The sequence below is a fragment of the Rhinopithecus roxellana genome, chromosome 13, assembly GCF_007565055.1.
Source record: "Rhinopithecus roxellana isolate Shanxi Qingling chromosome 13, ASM756505v1, whole genome shotgun sequence".
Lineage (NCBI taxonomy): Eukaryota > Metazoa > Chordata > Mammalia > Primates > Cercopithecidae > Rhinopithecus > Rhinopithecus roxellana.
Window position 1 is genome coordinate 7351357 of NC_044561.1, and position 25439 is coordinate 7376795.

Here is a 25439-nt window from a genome sequence, read left to right on the forward strand (position 1 = left end):
TAAGTAACAGAACTAAACAGAAACTTTTAAAATCAATGTCATTATTTAAATCTGCCTAAAATAAATACTTCTCATCCAAATCCATTTATTCCATTAAATTTCATTAATATTGTCCCTGCGTAATAAAGGTTATAGTCTGTCAAGAGACTCAAGGCAGCATAACATACCACAAAGTGGCAACAACCCAAACATCTATCGACTGATGAACGGATAAACAAAATGTAGTGGATCTATACAGTAGAATATTATTTGAAAACAAGAAGGACATAAGTACTAATAAGTAACATAGATGAACCTGAAAAACATTCTACTAAGTGAAAGAAGTCAGACACAAAAGGCCATATATTGTCTGATTGTATTTATACGAAATGTCCCATATAGGTAATTTCATAGAGATAGAAAGTAGACTAGTAGATGCAAGGCGCTAGGTGGAGAGGAGATAACGGGGAGTGATTACTAATGAGTACAAGGTTTCTTTGGGGGTAATGAAAATGGAAGTAGATGGTGATGATGGTTGCACAACTTTTGAATATACTAAAAACCACTGAACGGTGCATTTTATTTATTTTATTATTTACTTATTTATTTATTTCGAGATGGAGTCTTGCTCTGTCGTCGCCCAGGCTGGACTGCAGTGGCACGATCTCAGCTCACTGCAACCTCCGCCTCCCAGGTTCAAGCGATTTTCCTGCCTCAGTCCCCCAAGTAGCTGGGACTACAGGTGTGCGCCACCACGCCAGGCTAATTTTTGTATTTTTAGTAGAGATGAGGTTTCACCATGTTGTCCAGGCTGGTCTTGAACCCCTACCTCCAGTGACCTGCCTGCCTCAGCCTCCCAAAGTGCTGGAATTACAGGTGTGAGCCACCGTGCCAGGACTTATTTTTTTGTTTTGAGACGGAGTCTTGCTCGTTTGCCCAGGCTGAAGTGCAGTGGCACAGTCTTGGCTCACTGCAACTGCCACCTCCTGGGTTCAAGTAATTCTCCTGCCTCAGTCTCCCAAGTAGCTGGTATTACAGGCATGTACCACCACCCCCAGCTAATTTTTGTATTTTTAGTAGAGACGGGGGTTTCACTATGTTGGCCAGGCTGGTCTCAAACTCCTGACCTCAGGTGATCCGCCCGCCTCGGCCTCCCAAAGTGCTGGGATTATAGGCATGAGCCACTGTGCCCGGCCAATATTATTTTATATTTATCTTATTTATTTTATTTTAGAGTCCGAGTCTCGCTCTTGTTACCCAGGCTGGAGTGCAGTGGCGCGATCTTGGCTCACTGCAACCTCTGCCTCCCAGGTTCAAGGGATTCTCCTGCCTCAGCCTCCTCAGGAGTTGGGATTATAGGTACATGCGACCACACCCGGCTAATTTTTGTAATTTTAGTAGAGACAGGGCTTCACCATGTTGGTCAGGCTGGTCTCGAACTTCTGATCTCATGATCCACCCGCCTCGGCCTCCCAAAGTGCTGGAATTACAGGTGTGAGCCACCGCGCCTAGCATATATATATATACACATATATATATACACACACACACATATATATACACACACACATATATATATACACACACACACATATATACACACATATATATACACATACACACACACACACACACACATATATGTATTTTTTTTTTTTTTTTGACAGAGTCACACTGTGTCGCCCAGGCTGGAGTGCAATGGCGTGATCTCAGCTCAATGCAACTTCCACCTCCCAGGTTCAACCGATTCTCCTGCCTCAGCCTCCAGAGTAGCTGGGATTACAGGCACTCGCCACCACACCCGGCTAATTTTTGTGTTATTAATAGAGACCTCTGCAAGTCCTCTGGCCTCTCCAGCCCTCAGTTTCCCCAACTATAAAATGGGGATAGTAGCCACGTGCCATGGCTGAGCAAAGACGGTGTTGCCAGGAACTTAGCAAAAGCTCAGTAACCCGAGTCATCATCATCACTGCATTCCTGGGTAGAAACTCCCTTGGATCCAATGGTGGTTCTGGCTGCTCGGAACCCATTACCCCCTCGACAGCTCCCTCTCACTTCAGCTTCGGAGGAGAAGGGAAAAGGGACGAGAGTGACCAGGGCCGAGGGCCAGAGCAGTCCCAGAAGCAGGAGTGCGGGCAGAGAACAGGGCCCGGGGCGGGACTGGGGCGGAGAGGAGGGGCCAGGACCCCCAGGGTGGGGGGCGAGGGTGGGCGCCCCAGGGTGGGGGACAAGGGTTGGGAGCCCTGAGATGAAGGGCGAGGGCCGGGGCTGAGGCGGGGTGGGGTCCCCCAGGGTGTGGGACGAGGGCCGGGAGCCAGGAGGTGGAGGGCGAGAGTGGGGCCCGAGAGGAAGCGTCGGGACCTCTGAGGCGGGGGGCGAGGGTGGGGACCCAGGTGGGGCGGAGGGACAAGGGTCAGGACCTGGGAGGCGAGGGGCGAGGGCCAGGGCTGAGGTGGGGTGACGGGCAGGGGCTGGGCCAGGGCCAGGCCAGGATCCGGTCAGGGTCAGGACTGGAAGCGGAAGGCCGGCCAGGCGCCCGCAGCAGCCGCCCACACCCCACAAGCCACGTGTGGCCTGGACGCCTGGGGCGGCGGACGCGCTCCGGTGGCGCCCTGAGCTGCTCAGTTACCAGAGCCATTGGGGCCGATGATGCAGGTGAACCTCCGGAAGGGGCCAATGACCTGGCGGCCCCGCCAGGACTTGAAGTTTTCCACCAGCAGCAGCTCCAGGTGGCCCATGGCGCCACCCTCCCCGCCTCACCCGCGTCCTCAAGCGCCCGCGGTAAAAGCGCGGGAAGGGATTCGCCAAGTGTCGCGAGAAGAGAGCGAGTCGCGGGGAGCGCGGAGTCGTTCCTTAGCAACGAGTTGTTGACATTTCCGAGGGAGCGGGAGCGTCAGCACCTCTGAGGCGTAGCTGGGAGCCGGACAGAAAACTGTGCTGCAGGCTTGTCTTTCTCCGGCCCGACCCGGGGAGCCAACCTCCCCTCCGCTACAGCTTGCTTATTTTCGTCGTCTGTTGTCCTGATCCTGCGTGTTCTAAAAACCCCTTAGGCTTTCGGTGGGTTCCCAGACCATGGCGGTGGCGCTGCCCAAGGACTTGCGGCAGGACGCCAGCCTGGCCAAGAGGAGGCACGCGGAGCTGTGCAGGCAGAAGCGGGTCTTCAACGCCAGAAACAGGATCATTGGGGTGAAAGGGCAGGGGCCGGGACGGGGTTAGAGCTGCAGATGCGGGCGAGGGGCGGCGTGGAGGGGGAGAGGAGATGCGTTCTAGGATGAAACATCTGAGCCAGGAGGCTGCAAACGGCACCGGATTTTGCAGGGGGAGAAGGAGGGTGAGGGGAGGAAGAATTCGATGCTTTGACCTTGCCAAAGGTGTGGGAGACCTTAGCAGGCCCAATAATGCTCCCTCTCGAGCTCGCCTGGAGTCCCCAGCGGTTCTCCTCCCCTGAGCCAGATTTTCTACAACTCGTGTACAGTGGGGCAGAGATTAAAAATAATAATAAGTGGGATTGTTATTACTGAATAAAAGTATCTGGCCCTAACCCTTCTCCCCTGTTTTTCCATTTATAGGGAGACACTGAAGCCTGGGATGTTCAAGTTCATGACCAGAAGATAAAAGAAGCTACTGAAAAAGCTAGACACGAAACGTTTGGTGAGCATTTCTTGAATGCTTATCTGTTGGTTTAGGATTGTGTGCCTTTAGACTCCAGTCTTCCCCACCGCCCACCCCACCCCCGCCTTTTTTTTTTTTTTAAATAGAGATGGGGTCTCACTGTGTTGCCTAGGCTGGTCTGGAACTCCTGTGTGCAAGTGATCCTCCCACATCAGTCTCCCAAAGTGCTGGGACTTCAGGCATGAGCCACTGTAACCAGCCCTCATTTCTTCACATATATAAAACGTTGTCATTTTCACACTCTTCCTCTTTTTAAATTTCACAATTTCTTGTGCCCAGTTAACTTAATGCACTGATTCTTCTTCTCTGAAAATAAAAACAGCTATTGAATTCGAATGTGGATTATAGTAAAAAGATTTTAACGATAAATGTATGTTTTCTTCCATTTTCTTAAAAAACTGGATAGGAAAAGCCTTAAACACACACTCACTTTCTCTGCTCAAAAGTTTAAGACCCCCTATGGAGGACAGCTGTTTATACCAGACAACACCTATGTCCACGCTCACACCCTCAAGCTGACTCAGAGATAGACATGATTCACATCAAGCTATTATTATTCCACTTCAAATAGAGCTCATTTTCCCCTATCATGTCCAACAATTTTAACAATTCTTGAAATTTCACACTTTGAGAGGCTAAAACTAGAGGATCACTTGAGACCAGGAGCTCCAGACATGCCTGTGCAACAAAGCAAGACCCCATCTCTACAAAAAAATAAATTGAAAAAAAAAAAAAAACCAACAAGAAATTTCATTGTTTTTAAACACCATAAAGATTTTTATAATAGAAAAAAAGCAGGATACAAAATTGTACATACAATGGGCTACTATGTTTTTGAAATATTTTAAAATATGCTTAGAAGACAGAAAGGAAATATGCCAAAATGTTAGCAGTGGTAATGTTGGAGGGATAGAATTATGAGTAAACTTTATTTTCTGCTTTATACTGTTCTGTATGTTCCAAACATTTTATCTTTTTTATTAATATTTTTAGTTATGAGGTAATTCAATCTTACAAAAACAATGTGACAGCTACCCACCACCAGACTAGATGTTAACATTTTGCCAAATTGGCTTCAGATATCTTGAGTGTTTTTTGAGAATTGTGTTTTTTATATAGCAACACCCGCGCACCTTTTAATTTTCCCTTCCATTCTCCTCAGAAGTGTTTATCATTCCCATGTTTTTTTTTTTTTTTTTTTTTTTGAGACAGAGTCTTGCTCTGTTGTCCAGGCTGGAGTGCTGTAGTGCCATCTCAGCTCACCACAACCTCCACCTCCTGGGTTCAAGCGATTCTCCTGTCTCAACCTCCTGAGTAGCTGGAATTACAGGTGCACACCACCATGCTGGGCTGATTTTTGTATTTTTAGTAGAGATGAGGTTTCACCATGTTGGCCAGGCTGGTCTCAAACTCCTGACCTCAGGTGATCTTCCCGCCTCTGCCTCCCAAAGTGTTGGAATTACAGGCATGAGCCACCAGGCCCGGCCCCCACACACTTTTATGCTTGCACTATTTATGTATGTATTCACAGCAACATAAAATTGTTTTTATGTGTGTGTGTGTGTGTGTTTTTTTTTGAGATGGATTCTCGCTCTGTCGCCCAGGCTACAGTGCAGTGGCGCAATCTCGGTTCACTGCAAGCTCCGCCTCCCAGGTTCACACCATTCTCCTGCCTCAGCCTCCTGAGTAGCTGGGACTACAGGCGCGCGCCACCACGCCCGGCTAATTTTTTGTATTTTTAGTAGAGACAGGGTTTCACCGTGTTAGCCAGGATGGTCTCGATCTCCTGACCTTGTGATCCGCCTGCCTCGGCCTCCCAAAGTGCTGGGATTACAGGCATGAGCCACCGCGCCTGGCCATTTTTATGTGTTTTTAAAATTTACGTAAATGGTATCCTATTGAAGAGATCCATTTGCAATATGTTTTTCTTTCATTCAGGTGTGTATTTTTGAAATTAATCCATGATTTACATTTAGAGAGTATTCATTTTAATTGTTTTATGGCATTTTGTTATATGAATTAACTACAGTTTCTTCATCCATTCCCATACTGATGGCTGGTTTAGATTTTTTTTTCAGTTGTTTTGTCATTGTGGACACTGCTGCAATGACTGTCCATGAATTGTGTCCCTAGCACATGTGACAGGGATACCTAGAAGTGGAATTGATGGGTCAAAGGTAGTTTTATGGGATATTGCAAAATTGTTTTGTTGTAAATGTACCAAGTTACACTCCTACAAGCAGTAAATGAGAAGTTTTTTTTTTTTTTGAGATGGAGTCTCGCTCTGTCGCCAGGCTGGAGTTCAGTGGACTGATCTCGGCTCACTGCAGCCTCCGCATCCCAGGTTCAAGTGATTCTCCTGCCTCAGCCTCCCAAGTAGCTGTGACTACAGGCACGCGCCACCACGCCCAGCCAATTTTTGTATTTTTAGTAGAGATGGGATTTCACCATGTTGGCCAGGATGAGCTCGATCTCTTGACCTTGTGATCTGCCTGCCTCGGCCTCTCAAAGTGCTGGGATTACAGGTGTGAGCCACCGTGCCCAGCTGCAAATGAGAGATCTTGTTTCCCCACATCCGTACTAATATGTGCCATTGTTAGCATTTTAAATATTTTGCCTTCAATTCATTGGATGTTTCCCACCTTGTATGGGTGATCATCCTTTCATAAGTGTATTGATTACTCGGGTTTTTTTTTTTGGTTTTTTTTTTTTTTTTTGGAGGGGGGACGGAGTCTCATTCTGTCACCCAGGCTGGAGTGCAGTGGCGTGATCTTGGCTCACAGCAACCTCTGCCTCCCAGGTTCAAGTGATTCTTTTGCCTCAGCCTCCCAAGTAGCTGGGACTACAGGTGCCCACCACCACACCCAGCTAATTTTGTATTTTTAGCAGAGATGGGGTTTTACCATGTTGGTCAGTCTGGTCTCCAGCTCCCAACCTCAGGTGATCCACCCACCTCAGCCTCCCAAAGTGCTGGCATTACAGGCGTGAGCCACCACACCCGGCCTCAGATTTCTTTATAGTGATTTGCCTGGCTGTTCCTACACTTTGCCCATTCATTGGGTTGGGTTTTTGGGTTTTTTTAATTGATTTGTAGGCACTCTTTGTATATTCAAGATACTAATCCTTTAATGGCTGGGTTACTTTTTTGGAGGGTTGTATTACTTTTGCAATCACTGAAAAAAATACTTTTTAAAGTAGATTCATGGGCTGGGTTCAGTGGCTCACTTCTGTAATCCCAGCGACTCAGGAGGCTGAGGCAGAAAGATCGCTGGAGGCCAGGAGACCAGCCCAGGCAACATAATGAGGCTCTATCTCTAAAAAAGTAAATAATAAAAAATAAAATGGATTCAAATTTATTTTTTCCACTGAACCCTAAGCTTATGGATATGCTATATCTCTTCCAGCCGCTGAAATGAAGCAAAATGACAAAGTCATGTGTATACTGGAAAACCGGATAAAGAGGGATAGGAAAAATCTCTGTAGGGCTATCAGTGACTTCCGGCAGAGCTTTCAGAAGCCAGAAACTCGCCGTGAATTTGATCTGTCTGACCCCCTAGCCCTTAAGAAAGATCTTCCAGCCCGGCAGTCAGATAATGATATTCGGAATACGATATCAGGAATGCAGAAATTCATGGGAGAGGATTTAAACTTCCATGAGAGGAAGAAATTCCAAGAGGAACAAAACAGAGAATGGTCTTTGCAGCAGCAAAGGGAATGGAAGAACGCCTGTGCTGAACGAAAATGCGCAGGTAATGAAACAGAAGAGACGAGCTGGTCTCAATGCTGTCTTCAACAAACCATCCCTACAGTTTTTCTGTTTTTTTTTTTTTTTCTTGTTGTTGTTGTTTCTTTAAGCAACCCTACAGTTTTTGTGGGATTTTTTTAAAGTCCTACTAATGTGCACAGCCACATGCTGCTTTGGCCCTGTGGGGAAAGAGAAGTCAGAGCCTGCCCTCCAGGAGGGAAACATCTCGAATCACGCCTCAGTCATGCAGGAAACACTTGCTGTGTTGGGGTCCTAGGTGGATGCTGGTGTGCAGAGGTAACTCACACTCGGTACCTGCCCTCCCAGTCTGCTGGGAAGATGAATGGCAAGATGCAGCTCTTCCTAAGTCTCTTGGGTGCTGTGGTAGAAGTTCCTACAGGTGACTTTGGGGGTGTAGTTGCAGGCATGGTGGTCACATGCCCTCACCAGGACTCCCCAAGTCCAGGGAACCTCTTGGGTAAAGGCTCCAAGGCCTGAAACAGCCTCTCATGGAGGGAACTGCAGAAAGCCCAATGCATCCTCACTAAGGTCAGTAGTATTCTGCTCTCCCAGCTCCTCTTCATGCCTGCACTCGAGCAGCACTGATCCTCCCAGCCACTTCTGTGCCAGGAAGACCTGGTAACGAAGACGGCAACATCCCTGCTCTCTTGGGGTGTGTCAGCGGGCGATGAAATAGTGAGGAGCAATGAGGAAGACAAAACAGGGACCGGGCACAGAGAGGAACACACTTGGCCTTCTTGAGCCCCTCCTCTCTGCTTGTTAGTTTGCAGTTTCCTTGCTTGGCTCATCCTCCTCCCAGCCTCTTCTTTCCCCAGTCTACCATGAGTGATGTCTCCCCAGATCCTCTTCTCCCATTCTCTCTGAACCCACTCCTACCAGATTTATGCCCTCCCTGCTCCGCTGGAACTGCCCTGGCCAACCTCACCAGTGACCTCCGTGTCACCCAATCCAAGGTCAGTTTTCGATCTTCATCTTGACCTAACACCAGCACAGCACACAGTCGATCTCCTCCTCCTCCTCGAAATCCGCATACAATTCAGCTTTCAGAACACCACTCTCGTATTAGTTCCCTTCCCACCCAGGTCCTTTGTTGGTTTCTCATCTGCTCAACCTCTGGATGTTGTTCACACCAGTGCTCTCTTCTACCAGCTAAACTCACCCCTGAATGATCTCGTCTGGTCTCATGGCTTTAAATGCCACCTATAGGCCATCATTTCTCAGGTTTATACCTCCGGCCTGGACTCTTCCCTGAATCCAGACTCATAAATCCATCTAACTTCTCTTGGATGTCTAATGCACTTGGCAAGATCAGCACAAGTCCAATAACTCTGTTCTTCCCCGCAGACCTGACCTTCTACCCACATCCGTGACAGCTCCTTTCTTCTAGCTGCCTGGGCCCCAGCCCAGGTAATCTTGACTCCTTCCTTTCTCTCCATTTTTCAACTGCTTTCCCCCTTCTCCAACATTACTGTTCTGAACTAAGGCTATCAGCATCTCTGGGCTGGGCGCAGTGGCTCACGCCTGCAATCTCAGCAGTTTGGGAGGCCGAGGAGGAAAGATCACTTGAAGCCAAGAGATCAAGGCCAGCCCAGGCAACAAAGTGAGACCTCATCTCTACAAAAAATTAAAAAGTTAGCTGGGCATGGTGTCGTGCCCATGTAGTCCCAGCTACTCAGGAGGCTGAGGCAGGAGGATCACTGAGCCTGGAAGGTCAAGGCTGCAGTAAGCCCTGATTGTGCCCCCACCCTCCAGCCTGGGCAACAGAGTGAGACCCTGTCTCAAAAAAAAAAAAGGCCGGGCGCGGTGGCTCACGCCTGTAATCCCAGCACTTTGGGAGGCTGAGGCAGGTGGATCATGAGGTTAGGAGATAGAGACCATCCTGGCTAACACAGTGAAACTCCATCTCTACTAAAAATACAAAAAATTAGCCAGGCGTGGTAGCGGTCACCTGTAGTCCCAGCTACTTGACTCAGCACGCTGGGGCAGATGAACCCGGGAGGCAGAGCTTGCAGTGAGCCAAGATTGCGCCACTGCACTCCAGCCTGGCGACACAGCAAGACTCTGTATCAAACAAACAAACCAACAAAAAGCATCTCTCAGCTGCTCTTTGGGTCTCTCCCCTTATCCTACAGTAGCTCCCCATTTCACTCAGAGTAAACGATTTTTTTCAGGGACCTATAATGCCTTCACAGTCTGGCCTTATCTCCTGCTATGCTGCCCTCTCACTCCATTCTTTCCACACTATCTTGCTGTTTTCAGACATGAGTGCATCAGGCTCACTTCCGTCTTGGGGCCTTTGCATGTGCTGTTCCCTCTCCTTAGAAATGTCTTTCCGCAGATATCTGTAGGGATCACCACTCTCCTCCTCCAGGGCTGTGCTAAAATGCTGTCTTATCAGTGAGGCCTCCCCAACCCCCTATTTTAAACCCTGTACCCTCTTCCCACCCCACATTCCCTATCCCCTTGCTTTGTTTTTCTCCATAGCCTTGATCATGGACATGTTATATGGTTCATCCATCTCCCACGTGGTCTATATTTCCACCTTTGGCCAAAAGGCTTTGTTTCAGCTGTGTGCTTGGTTCTTCAGCGGTCTCCTTGACATCTCACGGGACCCCTCACAACATATTGGAAAGCAGACCTAGATCCTCTTCTGCATCTGCTCCTGTGTCCATCTTTCTCCTCCCACTCACTGGTACCTCTTGCCCTTAAACCAGAAGTCTAGGGAATCATCCATGACCCACCTCCGTCTCCAGGCCATCTCTAACTCTTGTCCCTTCTACCTCCTGCATATATTTTGAACTGTCTGCTTGTCCCCATCCCCGCTGTCACCCTTGTGATGCAAGCCACCACCTCAGCTGGACAGACCTCTGTCGAGATCTTTCTGATGGCCTCCACTTCCTTTCTTGACCCTCTGTGATCTGTTCCCAACACAGCAGTCAGTGATACTCTTTAAACAATGTGGGGTTCAGCCAGGTGCGATGGCTCACGCCTGTAATCCCAGCACTTTGGGAGGCCAAGGTGGGTGGATCACCTGAGGTCAGGAGTTTGAGAACATCCTGGCCAACATGGTGAAACCCTGTCTCTACTAAAAATACAAAAATTAGCTGGGCGTGGTGGCATGTGCCTATAATCCCAGCTACTTGGGAGGCTGAGGCAGGAGAATCACTTGAACCTGGGAGGTGGAGATTGCAGCGAGCTGAGACTGTACCATTGCACTCCAGTCTGGGCAACAAGAGCAAAACTCGTCTCAAAAAAAGAAAAACAAAAATGCGGGGTTGGACAGCATCACCCTACCCTGTCGATCCCAGCTTCAAGCCCACTAATGGCTTCCCAAGCACTTGGAAAGAGATGCAGAATCCTCCCACAGCCCACAGGCTCTGCATGCTGGGCCTCTGCCCACCTCTCCACTGTCGACTCCGCCCCTCTGCTTGCTGGCTCTGCCCTCTGCTTGCTGGCTCCGCCCTCTGCTTGCTGTGCTCCGCCCTCTGCTTGCTGTGCTCTGCCCTCTGCTTGCTGTGCTCCGCCCTCTGCTTGCTGTGCTCCGCCCTCTGCTTGCTGTGCTCCTGCCATCTTCCTTTTTCACTTCTGGATTCCACTGTATCCTTTCCCAGCCCAGAACCTCTGCACTGGCTCCCAACCCACTTCTTCTGTCCTCCAGGTCTCGAACAGCATTTGCTCCCAGAGGAGCAATCCCCTACCCTCCTCCCTAAGCTCAGCCGCCTCAGCCAGGAACCCCCAGCATGTTTCCTCTTGGTCTCTCCGTCCTTGCCTCCCTGTCACTGCTACAGTTGGCATTAATACATTTATTCTGGATTCCTGTGTTGGTTGATGTCTCCTCTCCTAGGCAGCAAGTTCCAGGAAGGCAGGAAAAGCCCTTACTCCCCATTATGTATCCTGTGCCCAGCAAAGTGGGACCCCCATGCTTGGCTCTCCATGGCTCTATGTTAAATGGATGAATGAACAAATGGATGGTGAGAGGTGAGGCTGACTGACTGTTCAGAGGCCAGAAATCGAAGATGAAAGAGTTTGGTCTTTGTTTCTGGAGGCAGTGAGGAGACCCACAGGGCACAAATACTTGAATGAAGAAACCTGATCGATGACTTTTTTTAACCTAATAATTCTGCAAGCCGGGCGCGGTAGCTCACGCCTGGAATCCCAGCACTTTGGGAGGCCAAGGTGGGCGGATCACCTGAAGTCAGGAGTTCAAGAGCAGCCTGACCAACATGGTGAAACCCTGTCTCTACCAAAAATACAAGATTAACTGGGCGTGGTGGTGCACGCCTGTAATCCCAGCTATCCCTGAGGCTGAGGCAGGAGAATCGCTGGAACCCAGGAGGCAGAGGTTGCAGTGAGCTGAGATGCACCACTGCACTCCAGCCTGGGCGACGCAGCGAGACTCCATCTCAAATAATAATAATAATAATAACAACAATAATAATAATTCTGCAAAGGAAGCGTGTCCTGCTTCACAGGTACAGACACAGGCTCAGCGAGGCTAAGTCATAGTTGAGGTTAACAGCTAGGAAATATCTGAGCTGGGATGTGAGCCTGCTCTGTTTGACTCCAAATCTTCCCATTTTTCTGTTTGGACCTTCTACCTTGACCCCTTCACCTCCTCCTCCTCCTCTTTCTCTTCTTCATTGGCCTAACCAAGTCCTCCTGTCACCCCACAATATCTGTCATCTGGCCCCACTTCCTCCGTAAAGGCCTGTGGGGTTTCTTGTTCTTTTACTTCTGGATTCCGTTGAATTCTTTCCCAAAACCTCGGCCTCTGCTCCCAACCCACTTCTTTTGTCCTGCAGATCTCAAACGTCATTTCCTGGGGCTGTAGAGTATCTCTTGCCCACTGTAAGGATGTAGTTGCCTCCAGATAGAGCAGGACAGCAAGGGGCACACCACCAGCCTGTCCCAGGACCCCAGCATAGTGATGATCGCTAGCACTCCTCTGGGAGCTTGACTCTCCCACAGCCTGAGAGGCAGGTCCTGTCATTGTTCCTGTCCTCATGCTCATGGGTAAGGACGTGGTAGGAGGCAAAGGCACGAACGGCCACATGTCAGGGGGAAGGCACTCCTGTGGCCAGGCTGGTCTGATTGCTTCTTGCTTCCTTTCAGAGGCCCTCTCCACAGAGACAAGGCTGCAGTTTGATGAGACAGCCAAGCACCTACAGAAGCTGGAAAGCACCACCAGAAAGGCCGTTTGTGCATCTGTGAAAGACTTCAACGAGCGCCAGGTATGCGCACTCCGAGACCCCGGGCTGGATGACTGGAGGGAGGATGAGCCCACTGCGGCTTCTCAAGGCTCTCTGGCCTCCCTGGGATCCCAGTCTCAGCCTGCTTCCCTGGTCACATCACCAGCCCTGACAGAGACCCTGATGGGCTGCCTGATTATGAGAAGGATGAGACCCAGTCCTGTTCCTTAGCTCTGAATCTTGGAGGGAAACCTGCCAAACTAGCCATGTGACCTGGGGAAGTCAGCTCACCTTTCTACACGTCAGTTTCTTCTTCTGTAACATAAGGATGGTGACATTAACCTAGACTGTCACCACCTAGCTCTGCTCCAATGGCTGGTGCTGGTTTCCGTTCTTCCCACCTCTCAGACTTCCCCTTTACCCAGAACAGCTACCGCGCTGCTCACCAATGGCAGGGATGATAAAGAAGATCGTGATGAGCTCAGACAATGGGGCCTCCTGAGAGCTCCTGCCTCCCCTCCAAACTCTGTCTCCCCTCCTCCCACACACTCCCCTCCCCTCCAATCTGATGCTGAAGTTGCTGAAGTAGGTTCTTCTTTTTGTTTCTTTGGGTTTTTTTGTTTTTGAGACGGGGTCTCACTCCATCACCCAGGCTGAAGTGTAGTGGCACGATCACGGCTCGCTGCAGCCTCGACCTCCCAGGCTCAGGTGATCCCCCCACCTCAGCCATCCAAGTAGCCGGGACTACAGGCACGCGCCACCGTGCCCGGCTAATTTTTGTATTTTTTTGTAGAGACAGGGTTTTGCCCTGTTGCCCAGGCTGGTCTCAAACTCCTGAGCCCAAGCGATCCTCCGCCTCAGCCTCGCAAAGTGCTGGGATTACCACATCTGGCCCTCTTTTCCTTTTGGAAATTAGAGCTCATCCCCATATCTCTCCCTCCCGGACAAGGTTTTCTTTTCAAATGCAATTCTATTATCTGGTGGGTGGGGACTTTGCCTGGGTTCGTTGATCAGGTTCGCTTGTCAACTAGAACTATGGTCCCCGAAGAAGGCTGTGCAGGATCTGTGGGAGAGCAGATACCAGAGCCCTGCTTCATATTCATTTTTAACCTCATCGCTTTTGATTTCCATGTTCATGTGTAGTTATAAGCATGTGCTGTCATTAAAATCTAGTAGTGCCACACTGTGAGCTAAATACATTGGAAATACAAGCTCAAACTGTCCTCCTGGTAGGGGCAGGCAGTCAAAAACCCCAGAGAAGCTGGAGCAGACACCAGAGAATGTGGGTTTTCAGCACGGGGGAGAGGAATGAGGAGAGCCAACTGCGGGTGCTGGGGAGTACCAAAGGGCAAAGCAAGACACCTGAAGTCCGAGCTCACCACCCAGTGAGCTGCCGAGGTCTCACAGATCACCCATCCCTGCCCTTCCTTTTACAGAGGGCGCCCGAAGAGGGGGGTCTGTTGGCTCCAGTCCCCACTGCAAGTGAATGGCAGGGTGCGGCCCTTGACAGTTAGTCCACTGTTGGCTGGTGATCCGCTCATTCGTTTATGGAAGCGATGATGATGATGATGATGATGATGATGATGATAATTCACTCATTCATTCATCAGTTCAACCAGTCTTTATGGAGCCCTTCCTGCTGGGCTTTGGGGTAGCTTTTGCTAAACCCTATTGTCTCATTCATCAGCGGATTCATTCATATATTCTAGAAGATGTTTAATGGGCATCCACAGGCTGCCTGGTATTCTCAGCCCCCAGCTCCTCACGTGGATGCCACGAGGCAGTGCCATCACAAACACTCCTGCACTGGGGGGAAGCCGCCCTCCGGCTTCTGCAGCTCTGTTCCTAACTAGAACTGGGCTTTTTCATTAACCTGGGATGTTAATACAAGGTTCTGGACAACTATCCTCAAAAGAAAAGTCCAAGCAGGCTGGTCCAGTTCAACAGGAAGGACACACTGAGGGCCTCCAGTTCTTGGGTCGGGGCTCCCTTCGTCAGAGAGGCGTTGTGTGTCAGTTGTGGCATCAGGGTCTGACACACAGGCTCTGGAGCCTGACCACACGGGTGCGAGACCACACTCTGCCCTGCAGCCTTGGGCAGGCCACCCACTGCCTGGGTTTGATCATCTGCAGAATGAGGAGGCGCTAACGCCCTTCTGTGTCAGTGAGAATGTGCTCACCCTTTTGCTGGGGTAAGAAGCACCCACCAGTCTCAGTGGCTTAAACAGAAAGTTGGTGTTCCGTGCATGCTCCCTGCCTGCCGTGGACTGGCTGTCAGGCCCGCTCCTCGGCATCCTCACTTTGGAGCCCAGGCCCTGGGACTGAGCGACCGCCAGCCGGAGGATCCCGGCAGCACAGGAGGGAAGGAATGTGGGTAGTCCTCCCAGGCATTCTCCCAGGAGCAGTACTGCCACCCCTGCTCACATTTCACTAGTGAAAGCAAGCCACATGGTCACGCTAAGTCTAAGTGAGCAGGACGGGTAGTTCTGCCCCGTGCCCAGGAAGAACACTGTTGATAGCGAATGGTCAGCAGTATTGGCCATCACACCTGCTAGTAAGGTGGCTGCGAGGACTCACATGGTAATGCACGTGACAGGTCAGGACAGTTTGGCACACAATCAGGACTCAGCAGGTGATGGTCATTATTATTATTGGAGACCAAGTCTCACTCTGTCGCCCAGGCTGGAGTGCAGTGGTGCCGTCTCAGCTCACTGCAACCTCTGCCTCCCAGGTTCAAGCGATTCTCCTGCCTCAGCCTCCTGAGTAGCTGGGACTACAGGTGCACTCCACCACACCTGACTCATTTTTTTTTTTTTTTTTTTTTTTTTTTTGAGACGGAGTCTCGCTCTGTCCCCTGGGCTGGAGTGCAGTGGGCGGATCTCAGCTCACTGCAAGCTCCGCCTCCCGGGTTTACACCATTCTCCTGCCTCAGCCTCCCCGAGTAGCTGGGACTACAGGCGCCTGCCACCTCGCCCGGCTAGTTTTTTGTATTTTTTTTAGTAGAGACGGGGTTTCACCATGTTAGCCAGGATGGTCTCGATCTCCTGACCTCGTGATCCGCCCGTCTCGGCCTCCCAAAGTGCTGGGATTACAGGCTTGAGCCACCGCGCCTGGCCGCCTTTTTTTTTTTTTTTTTTTTTGTATTTTTACTAGAGATGAGGTTTCACCATGTTGGTCACACTGGTCTTGAACTCCTGACCTCGGGTGATCCACCTGGTTGACTATTATTTTTAATTTTAGCAACAATTAGCTGCTCTTAGTAGTCACTGTGTTCAGCCCTCCCACAGAGGCATGATTAATCCACCTTAACTGACAAAGAAGCAGGCTCAGACCCAGGCGCGGTGGCTCATGTATGTAATCTCAACGCTTTGGGAAGCTGAGGCAAGAGGATCACTTGAGCTCAGGAGTTCATGACTAGACTGGGCAATACAGTGGGACTCTGTCTCTAAAATTCTTTTTTCTAATTAGTCGGGTGTGGTGGCACGGCCCTATAGTCCCAGCTGTTTTGAGACACTGAGGTAGGAGAATCATTCAAGCCTGGGAGGTGGAGGCTGCAGTGAGCTATGAGTGCATCACTACACTTCAGCGTGGGCAACAGAGTGAAACCCTGTCTTAAAAAACAGAAAGAGACTGGGCACAGTGGCTCACGCTTGTAATCCCAGCACTTTGGGAGGCCGAGATGGGCAAATCACGAGGTCAGGAGTTTGAGACCAGCCTGGCCAACATGGTGAAACCCCGTCTCCACTAAAAATACAAAATATCAGCTGGGCGTTGTGGCAGAGGCCTGTAATCCCAGCTACTCGGGAGGCTGAGGCAGGAGAATCACTTGAACCTGGGAGGTAGAGGTTGCAGTGAGTTGAGATCACACCACTGCACTCTGACAGAGCGAGACTCCATCTCTAAAAAAAAAAAAAAAAGGAGGCTTGGAAGGATGAGCTGACTTTCTTAGGGAGTACTCAGGGGCAAGTCCAGTATTTGAAGTTGGGCCTGTCTAGCTACAAAGTGTGTGCTGTGTGACTCCATCAAGCTGGCCTCCAGTGAGCACCTGTGGAATGCCGGCTCCTTGCAAACTGCCCTGTCCATGTGTTACTGAGGACAACTCTTATCCCAAGTACGTATCTCCTAAAAGCCATCTTCTGACTTTACAGAGAAATGACTGCAGCCCAGAGAGGGGAGGTGACTTGGTGCAGGTCACCCAGCCAGAGACCCCCCAGGGAATCAAACAGAAATGAGACCTGGAATTGCTTTGTACCGGGGACTGCGGCTCAGGACCACTGAAGTGACAGTGCATTTTCTACCATTTAGAAGTCACCGCTGTTGTAAATCACTCTGTTGAGTGTTCTTTGCAGCCCACAGATGTCCAAGGGTTGCCAGGGGCACAGAGCCCTGCCTTGGTTGGGGCCAGGCCCATGTGGGGTGGCGGCCTAATCCAAGGAGAGAGCTCCCTGCCTTGGCAAGTTGGTGCAAGACCCAGAGCTCTTATGCACACACCCAACAGGTGGTGATCCCCCGAGTCCAGCCCAGCAGTGTGCAGACAGCCAGGGGTTCAAGGACCCTCCCGCATCCGTGCCTGACAAGTCTCCCCTCCACCGAACTCCTGCTGCCCTAAGCATATCCTCCCCTCAAGGGCCCCCAGTGAGGTTTGCTGGCCTGGGTGTCAGAATAGCCCTGGGGTCACTCGGACCATCTTCTTTAATGTCTTCACCTGCTTAGGCCATCGAGTCAGTGGAAAGGAAAAAGCAAGAGAAAAAGCAAGAACAAGAGGACAACTTGGCTGAGATCACCAACCTGCTGCGTGGGGACCTGCTCTCCGAGAACCCGCAGCAGGCAGCCAGCTCCTTCGGGCCCCACCGTGTGGTCCCTGACCGCTGGAAGGGCATGACGCAGGAGCAGCTGGAGCAGATCCGCCTCGTCCAGAAGCAGCAAGTCCAGGAGAAGCTGGTGGCTGCCCCGCCCCTTTTCCAGAGCCCGCAGAGCTGCCTTCCAGGCACAAATGTAGTTGTAGCAGGCCTTGTGCTCTGCCCTAGGACCTGCCCTCAAGGAATTTCCCTTCTAGTCGGGGGGGCGGGGGGAAGACAAGAGCCAGATAGTCTCACACCCATATGATGTGGCATCAGGAGTAGGAGTGCCAAGAAAGTAGACTGGAAGACACTGAAGCAAAGACCCAAAAGAGGGTAGGGAGGGAGCCATGTGTCTGCCTGGGAAAAGGGTGACCGGGCAGGGCGAGCTGCAAGGGCACAGGCCTTGAGGCAGGACCCTGCCGGACCTGCTCAGAGAAGAGCGAGGAGCCTGGTGGCTGGCGTGGAGTGAGGAGAGGGGCAGGTGCTGAGGCCTCAGAGGCAGAGGGTCAAGGTCCTGGCAGGCCACTGGGGAGGACTTTGGCCTCTTCTGTGACTGAGATGGGGAACTCTGCAGGGTTTTGCGTAGAGGAGTGACAGGATCTGACTTAGGTTGAACAGGACCCCCAGCATGATCCTCCTGTATTGAGGGCAGACACTATAGGGGCTGAAGGGGAAGGAAGGAGATCTCCAGGAAGGCCTCTGCAGTGTTCACAGTGAGAGGCGATGCTGGCTGGGACCACGGGGCAGGCAGTGGGGGTGCTGAGCAATGGTCAGATTCTGGATCTATGTTGAAGGTACAGTCGACAATATCAGATGAATGGTTGGGTGGGGATGTGTGAAGGAGAGGAGTTAAAGGCAACTCCAGGTCCTATGGCCTGAGCAACTAGAGGGATAGGATTGGCTTTTCCAGAGATAGGGAAGATGGTGGGAGGAGCAGGTTGATGGGGTGGGAGGGGTGGAAATCAAAGTTACAATTTTGGATATGTTAAGTGTTCAAAGTTCATTAGAGATCTGTATCTATTAGGATTAGATTTGCCTGAATGTAGCAGAAAACCACAAAAAACAGCATCTTAAACAAAATAGAACTTTCTCTCTTGCAAGTAAATCCTCAGGAAAACAGTTCAGGGCTGGTATGGCAGCTCTGTGGTCATTGACTGATGTCCTGCTATCCTTGGCTCCTGGCTCTCACTTCTTAGTGCACAATGGCTGCTCGAGCACCAGCCATCACATGCATAGTCCAGCTACCAGGAAGGAGGAATGGAGAACACTCTAAGGAGATTTCCACTTACATTTCATTGGACAACACTTAGTCACAAGGTTGCCCCTAACTCTAAAAAAGTCAAGGAAATGTGTTTATTCCAAGCAGTGAAGTGCTGGTGATTCTTTTACTAAGGAAGAATGGAAAATGGTTACGGGGAGACAAGTAGTAGTTTCTGCCACAGCTTCCAATTAAAGCCCGGGAGGCAGCTGGATATGTAACACAGGGCTCAGAACAAGGTCTGGGCCAGAGGCATAAATGTGAGTCGTCACCTACAGAGAGTATGTATGCATGCATTTTGAGACAGGGTCTCACTCTATCACCCAGGCTGGAGTGCAGTCGTGCAATCTTGGCCCACTGCAACCTCTGCCTCCCAGCTTCAAGTGATTCTCCTGCCTCAGCCTCCCCAGTAGCTGGGATTACAGGCATGCACCACCACGTCCAGGTGATTTTTATATTTTTAGTAGAGGTAAGGTATCATCATGTTGGCCAGGCTGGTCTCGAACTCCTGGTCTCAAATGATCCTCCCACCTCAGCCTCCCAAAGTGCTGGGATTACAGGCGTGAGCCACCATGCCCGGCACTACAGAGAGTATTTAAAGCTGAGGACTGAGTCCTGCTCCCCCCTCAGAACCTCCCTTCTCACCACCACTGTTTATAAAGAGCAGGAATCTGAGAAGGGGCCGCCAGGGAGGTGGACAGATGCAAGCCGTGGTTTCCTGGAGGCCAAGTGAGGAAAGGTGTTTGGTAGGGAAGGAGAGAGGAACCCCTGGGTCAAACGCTGCTGCCAGGCTGCAGGCTAAACGCTGGATCCTGCACCATGGCAGTCACCGGGGACCCCGTCAGGAAGGAGCACATTTGGCAGAGGAGTGGGGCCTCCAGCCTAATGGGCTCAAGAGAGAACAGGCAGGAAACAAATGGAAATGGCACATGTAGACAGCACTTACAAGACGTTTGCTGTAAAGGGTGCAGAGAAATGGAGGGGGAGCTGGTGGGGGCCATGGGGTGAAGGGAAGGTTTTTGTTTGTTTGTCTTAATTGTAGAAATAACAGCATGCTTGTCATTCAACCGGAGTGATGCAGTAGAGGGGGAATTGATGCCAGAGGAGACACTTGCTGGAGCCATGTCCCTGGGCTGCAGGAGAGCAAGGGACATGGAGTGCTAGCTGAGGGCTTGGTGTGGCCTGGGAGTTCAGAGCCGTCGTTGGAGTCACGGGAAGGGGCGTCAGGGCAGGAGCTTGCGGGTGAACAGAAATGAGACCTGAAATTGATTTGTACTGGGGGCTGTGGCTCAGGACCACTGAAGTGACTGTCATTTTCTACCTTTTAGAAGTAGAACTGAGCAGGGTTAGGGGGAGTTAATGTAAATGGTCATCTACAAGAACTGGAAAGGGAACAGCTTGGAGGAAGGGGACAGGCTGGTCAGACAGTGCCGAGGGCCCACTGGGGGATCATAGTCATGACCTTGAAGTGACCCCAGAGAACGCTGTCAGGGTGTCCCCACCCATGCTTAGCCGGATTCATCGTGGTCACTGCCTGCCTGACCAAGTGAAGAACTCAGGGGACCGAGGGTATCGGCCTGGGAGCGTCTTCCATGACACTAACCAGGGGGACAGAGAGAGACTGGAAAAGTGGCGGCCGGCGGACTGGAGGTCACACTTCGCGGGGGGCATAATCATTGGAATCAGGGACTTGGAGAGTGTGGAAGAGGCAGGTTAGAGCAGTGAGACAATGGGGGCAGCGTTATTGGTAATAACAAGGGAAGGGTGGAGGGTCCTAAAGGGAGGGTCTCCGGACCTGCAGCATCGGCCGGGTGGGGCCCGCAGTCTGTGGTTTCAAAAGCCCGCAGGGGATTCTGATGCCCACTCAAGTTTGAGACCCACTGGTAGGGTGTGCCCAGTGGGTGAGAAGGTGAAGCCAGGACTAGGTCTTTGGCAAGGAGGCGGGAGAGCTGAGCAGCTGGGGACAGGAAAGGGCTGTCTCTGTGTGTGCTGAAACCACTGAGAATCCTGGCAGGAGAGATCTGGAGAGGGTCTCAAACCTGCAAAGAGTGAGTGGGAGAGGCCAGGCTGGGCTGGCAGGTGCCATAGTTGGTGTGAGCTTCTGATTTGGTGGGTCTGGGGAGGAGGAGGGACAGTAGTGGTGGTGTGGACCAGGGCATGAGGAGTCGGGGGGCAGCTCACCCACCTGCTTCCCTGCAGGCCAGAGGTGCGTGTGTGTGGGAGGCTGCAGTGGGGCTGGGACCTGCACCGGCAGGGGGTGTGAGGTTCAGGATGTAGTCCAAGGTGGAAAGGGTGCCGGGGCTGGAATTGGGGTCCAGGGCCCTGCTCTGTGCTTCAGGACTGCAACTCTGCCTGGACCGTCTGGCACAGACGTGGAATGAGGGCAGGCTGGGGGTCTCCTCTGGCTTCCTGCATGACATCGGTCACCTACCTGCCCCTCCTCTGAGCCTCAGTTTCCCCATCTGTAGAATGAGAGGCCAGGCCTCCTAGACAATCCCCTGGGGCTCTTTGGCTCTGGGGAAAGGCAATGGTGAGCCGCCTCTTTTCCTTCCAGAGGCTCCAGGAAGAAAAGCACCAGCGAGACCTGGACTGGGACCGGCGGAGGATTCAGGGGGCCCGTGCCACTCTGCTGTTTGAGCGGCAGCAGCGGCAGCAGCAGCGCAACCTGCGCAAAGCTCTGGACAGCAGCAACCTCACCCTGGCCAAGGAGCAGCATTTGCAGTGAGTGCTAGGTGGGACCAGGGCCAGATGGGGGACCGGGTGGAGGGACTGCAGGGCTGTGGAGGTCAAGGACAAGGAGGGGCCAGGAGGGGAGACACCCCGTCCTGGTGGTCCTCATCTGGACACTGTGGACCTCAAGTGGGCTGGCTTGGGTTGACAGACCCATGGGCCACGGGTCACTGCTGTCCACACAGGGTGCATGGGGCTTTTCCACACCGGAAAGCCCCAGAGAAGAGCACTGAGTCTGCTGGGGAAGTCAGGAAGGCTTCCTGGAGGAGGCTTCATGGCTGAGACCCAGGAGGAGGATGGCATTACCTACTAGCAGGGACAGCTTTCCAGGCAGAGAGAGGGGCTCCCTGGGCTGCCCCTAAAAAGCCTGGAGTGTCTTGGTTATAGACAGGGCCCTAAGACTTTGTCTCAGAGTTCCAGCTACAGGAAGATGTCAAATGCAAGTAAATAGGTGAACTCGCAACTGAAAAACACAATATTTATTTACTTATTTATCAAGCTCTTGGCTTAAACTCAGGAGGGGCCCAGGAATATTTTCTCCAATCCGATGTCTGGTTGCTGGTTGGTCCATCTGTTATCATCACTTCTGCGGAGGGCCTAAAAGGAGCATTAAGAATGATCTGAAGGCTGGGCACAGTGGCTCACACCTGTAATCCAAGCACTTTGGGAGGCCGAGGTGGGCAGATTACGAGGTCAGGAGTTCGAGACCAGACTGGCTAACATGGTGAAACCCCATCTCTACTAAAAATATAAAAATTAGCCGGGTGTGGTGGCACATGCCTGTAATCCCAGCTACTTGGGAGGCTGAGGCAGAAGAATTGCTTGAACTCGAGAGGTGGAGGTTGCAGTGAGCCGAGGTGGTGCCATCGCACTCCAGCCTGGGCAACAAGAGCAAAACTCCGTCTCAAAAAAAAAAAAAAGATCTGAAAAGCCAGGCATGGTTGGCGCCCGGTTGAAATCCCAGCTACTGGGGAGGCTAAGGCAGGAGGATCGCCTGAGCCCAGGAGCTAGAGGCTGCAGTGAGCTATGATCACACCACTGCACTCTACCCTGGATGACAGAGCAAGACTTTGTCTCTAAAAAAAAGAAAAGAATGATCTGACAAATCAAATGGGGTGAACACAGTGTACAGTCACACCCATGGAGATTTAATTTGCACATGTCCCCAACTGTTACTGGTGTAAGTCCCTCATCTACCTGCAGTGTAATTATAAAGTGACCCTCGCCGCTGAGGAGTGGTTGAGATGGATCATTTTGGGGGGGCTCATTAGGTGTGAAATGTATTCTGTATTTTGGGGATAACACACTAATAAAAAGTTTGTGTGCCTTTTCAAAAAAAAAAACAAAGAAAGAATATTTAGGAAGTATACACATTTGCTGACTTTCTTTTTCTCGTTTTGTTATCAGGAAAAAATACATGAATGAAGTCTATACAAATCAACCCACGGGAGATTATTTCACACAATTTAATACAGGAAGTCGATAATGAGGAAGACACCCTTGTTCCCGTCATTCACGTATAAAGAGTGGCAGCCTTAAAGAGTCACACTGCTTTTTTAAAAATACACTCCTTGGGCCACAAGTGCCCTTCAGCTGTAATCGTCCACTGTGGACAAAACATTTATCTAACCTCTCCCTTGTATTTCTGTGAGGAACATTCGTTTCTGTTCGGCTCAGCTCAGCGAAGGTCTTGGGTGGGGCTCTGGGAAGTAGCTCAACACAGGCCTGCTCAGGGCCACCTTAGGGAGAGGTGGTATTTAAGGTGGTGTTTAAGGTGGGCCTGTGTTCTGCACAGACTCAAGGTTCAGCTGCAGTAATAGTTACTGCTCCCACATGCAAAGCTATGTGCAAATCCACACACTTCATGTAGAAGTCACTAATTTGATTCTCACAACAGCTGGTGATGGGTATTTTTACTACTCACATTTTCTAGTTGAATAACCTGAGTTACAGACACGTTAAGTGGCTTGGCGAGGTCATACCCCCGGGAACTGTGGATGCTTGGGATTGAACCCAAGGAGAACTGGCTCTCGGGCACTTCACTCGACCGGCTCCTAAAGCTGACCTGAAACAGCAGTGGCCTTGAAACAACAGAGGCTCGGCCGGGCATGGTGGCTCACGCCTGTAATCCCAACACTTTGGGAGGCTGAGGTGGGCGGATCACGAGGTCAGGAGTTCAAGACCATTCTGGCCAACATGGTGAAACTCTGTCTCTACTAAAAATACAAAAATTAGCTGGGCATGGTGGTGCACGCCTGTAGTCCCAGCTAGTTGGGAGTCTGAGGCAGGAGAATTGCTTGAACCTGGGAGGTGGAGGTTGCATTGAGCCAAGATCGCGCCACTGCACTCCAGCCTAGTGACAGAGCGAGACTCCGTCTCAAAAAAAAAAAAAAAAACAAAAACCAGAGGCTCACTTCTGCTCTCATGGAAGTGCAAGCTCATATGGTTGCTCTGCTGAGACTCCTTCCAGCTTGTGATTCTGTGCTCTCCGCCACCACACAGTTCCTGTCTTGTGGTCCAGGATGCTGCTCTGGCCTCCACCAATCCTGCCATGCTCTGGCCAAAAAAGAAGGGGGTCGGCTTGCGACTTCTCCATGACAACATGGCATGGAAAGTGCATTTCACCTCTGCTTGTATCCCGTGGACCAGAATTCAGTCATGTGACCACGCCTAGGTGAATGGAGGCTGGGAAGCTTAGCTGGCTGGCCGTGTGACCAGACCATCATTCTACAATTGTATACAAATGAAGTAATACATAGTGGGGGACAACTAGCTATCTGCTACAAGTCACACTGGAAGAGTGACTTGGAAATTGCCAGACCGGAGGTGTGGGGAGGCATTTTCCACTGAGAGTGGGGACCAAGTCCAGCCCTCTCCCTGTCCTTGACCTCAAGGACAGGATTTCTGGCCCCAAGGCTCAGAAATGACTGGGTCCCCCCACCCCAGTTACCTCTTCCTTCTCCACATGGGTTTCTTGTGGGGCCATATACCAAGGGCCATTGACAGATGGCAGCTCTTGACATGTTATCCTTAGCTGAGATAGAGCTGGACACTCCAGTGCAGATAGCTTTGCTCACCTTCCCCTCCGTCTGAATGCCCCTCTGGTTCTTCCCATGCTCAGACCCTTCACTGGCTGGGGTTCTACCTGAGCCTCAGGATCGGCAGGGTTTTTAGGTGGACAGAGGGGCTGGACTCGCTGGCAGGCATAAACAAAGGCACTGGGGTGTCCAGGAGAGAGGTGACAGGGCAGTGTGTCTGCTGAGGTCAGCACATAGAAGGTGTGGGGGCTGGCGTGGGGTGGGAGGAAGGAAGAAGCCTGTGGCCAAGGGATGAGGAGCAGGTGGGGCCCTACGAGGAAGGCTGCAGACTTTATCCTGAAGGCAAAAGGGGAGCTTGGAGAGAGTTGTCAGCCAGGCAGAGAGGGCTGGGTGTACTCTAGCAGTCCAGCAGGCTCAGGCCACCCACGGGCTGCCCAAAGGGAGGCAAGGCTTTGCAGACAGACTTTATGCTTCCCTCTGGATCCAGGCCCACATGAGCTCCCAGACAAAGCATTTGAACAAATGACCACACTGAAGACGTGGTTCAAATCCACAGTCAACCAAGTAATGCTGCCACCCCCAGGCTGGTGTGGGACCACAGATGGGACCCAGGGGACTGCCTCAGGAGCTGTAACTAGAGTGTGGACTGTGGTGTAAAGCCAGAGAGGGGAGGGCGAGAGTTGGTTTGTTAGCACGCCCCGTGTACCAGGCTCCCACTGGGCCTCTTGGGCAGACAGTCTCTTGAACCTGCCCCCATTGGACCTCTGGAAAGCAGCTGCTTAGCCTCATTTTGCATCCACAAAACGAAGGACCTCACCATTCCGACTGTACCAGGCAGGGCCACCATGCAGAGTCCAGGGCTTCAGAACTCTCAGCCAGCTGCTCACCCCTTGTTTCCTGAACCCGAGCTGCCTGTTTTCAGAGTGACTGACAGTAACACAGACACTGCCTATAGGGGAAGGGGTTG

The 25439-nt window shown here is 51.3% G+C and overlaps 2 protein-coding genes across 3 annotated transcripts in view; one reads left to right on the top strand and one right to left on the bottom strand.

Moving 5' to 3' along the window:
• SMC1B (structural maintenance of chromosomes 1B) overlaps positions 1–2745 on the bottom strand; it is a 66488-nt gene extending 63743 nt beyond the window's left edge. For both annotated transcript variants that reach the window (XM_010367604.2, XM_010367542.2), the window contains exon 1: positions 2609–2745. In XM_010367604.2, coding sequence (XP_010365906.2) covers positions 2609–2717 — 109 coding nt within the window. In that variant the 5' untranslated portion in view covers positions 2718–2745. The remainder of the gene's footprint in view (positions 1–2608) is intronic.
• RIBC2 (RIB43A domain with coiled-coils 2) lies at positions 2557–22974 on the top strand. Its single transcript, XM_010367445.2, has 7 exons — positions 2557–3165; positions 3549–3630; positions 7056–7400; positions 12530–12648; positions 17319–17546; positions 21259–21425; positions 22842–22974. Exons 1-7 carry the CDS (start codon positions 3052–3054, stop codon positions 22918–22920), a joined length of 1134 nt encoding a protein of 377 aa, XP_010365747.1. The 5' UTR covers positions 2557–3051; the 3' UTR covers positions 22921–22974.
• Positions 22975–25439: the final 2465 nt, after the last annotated feature.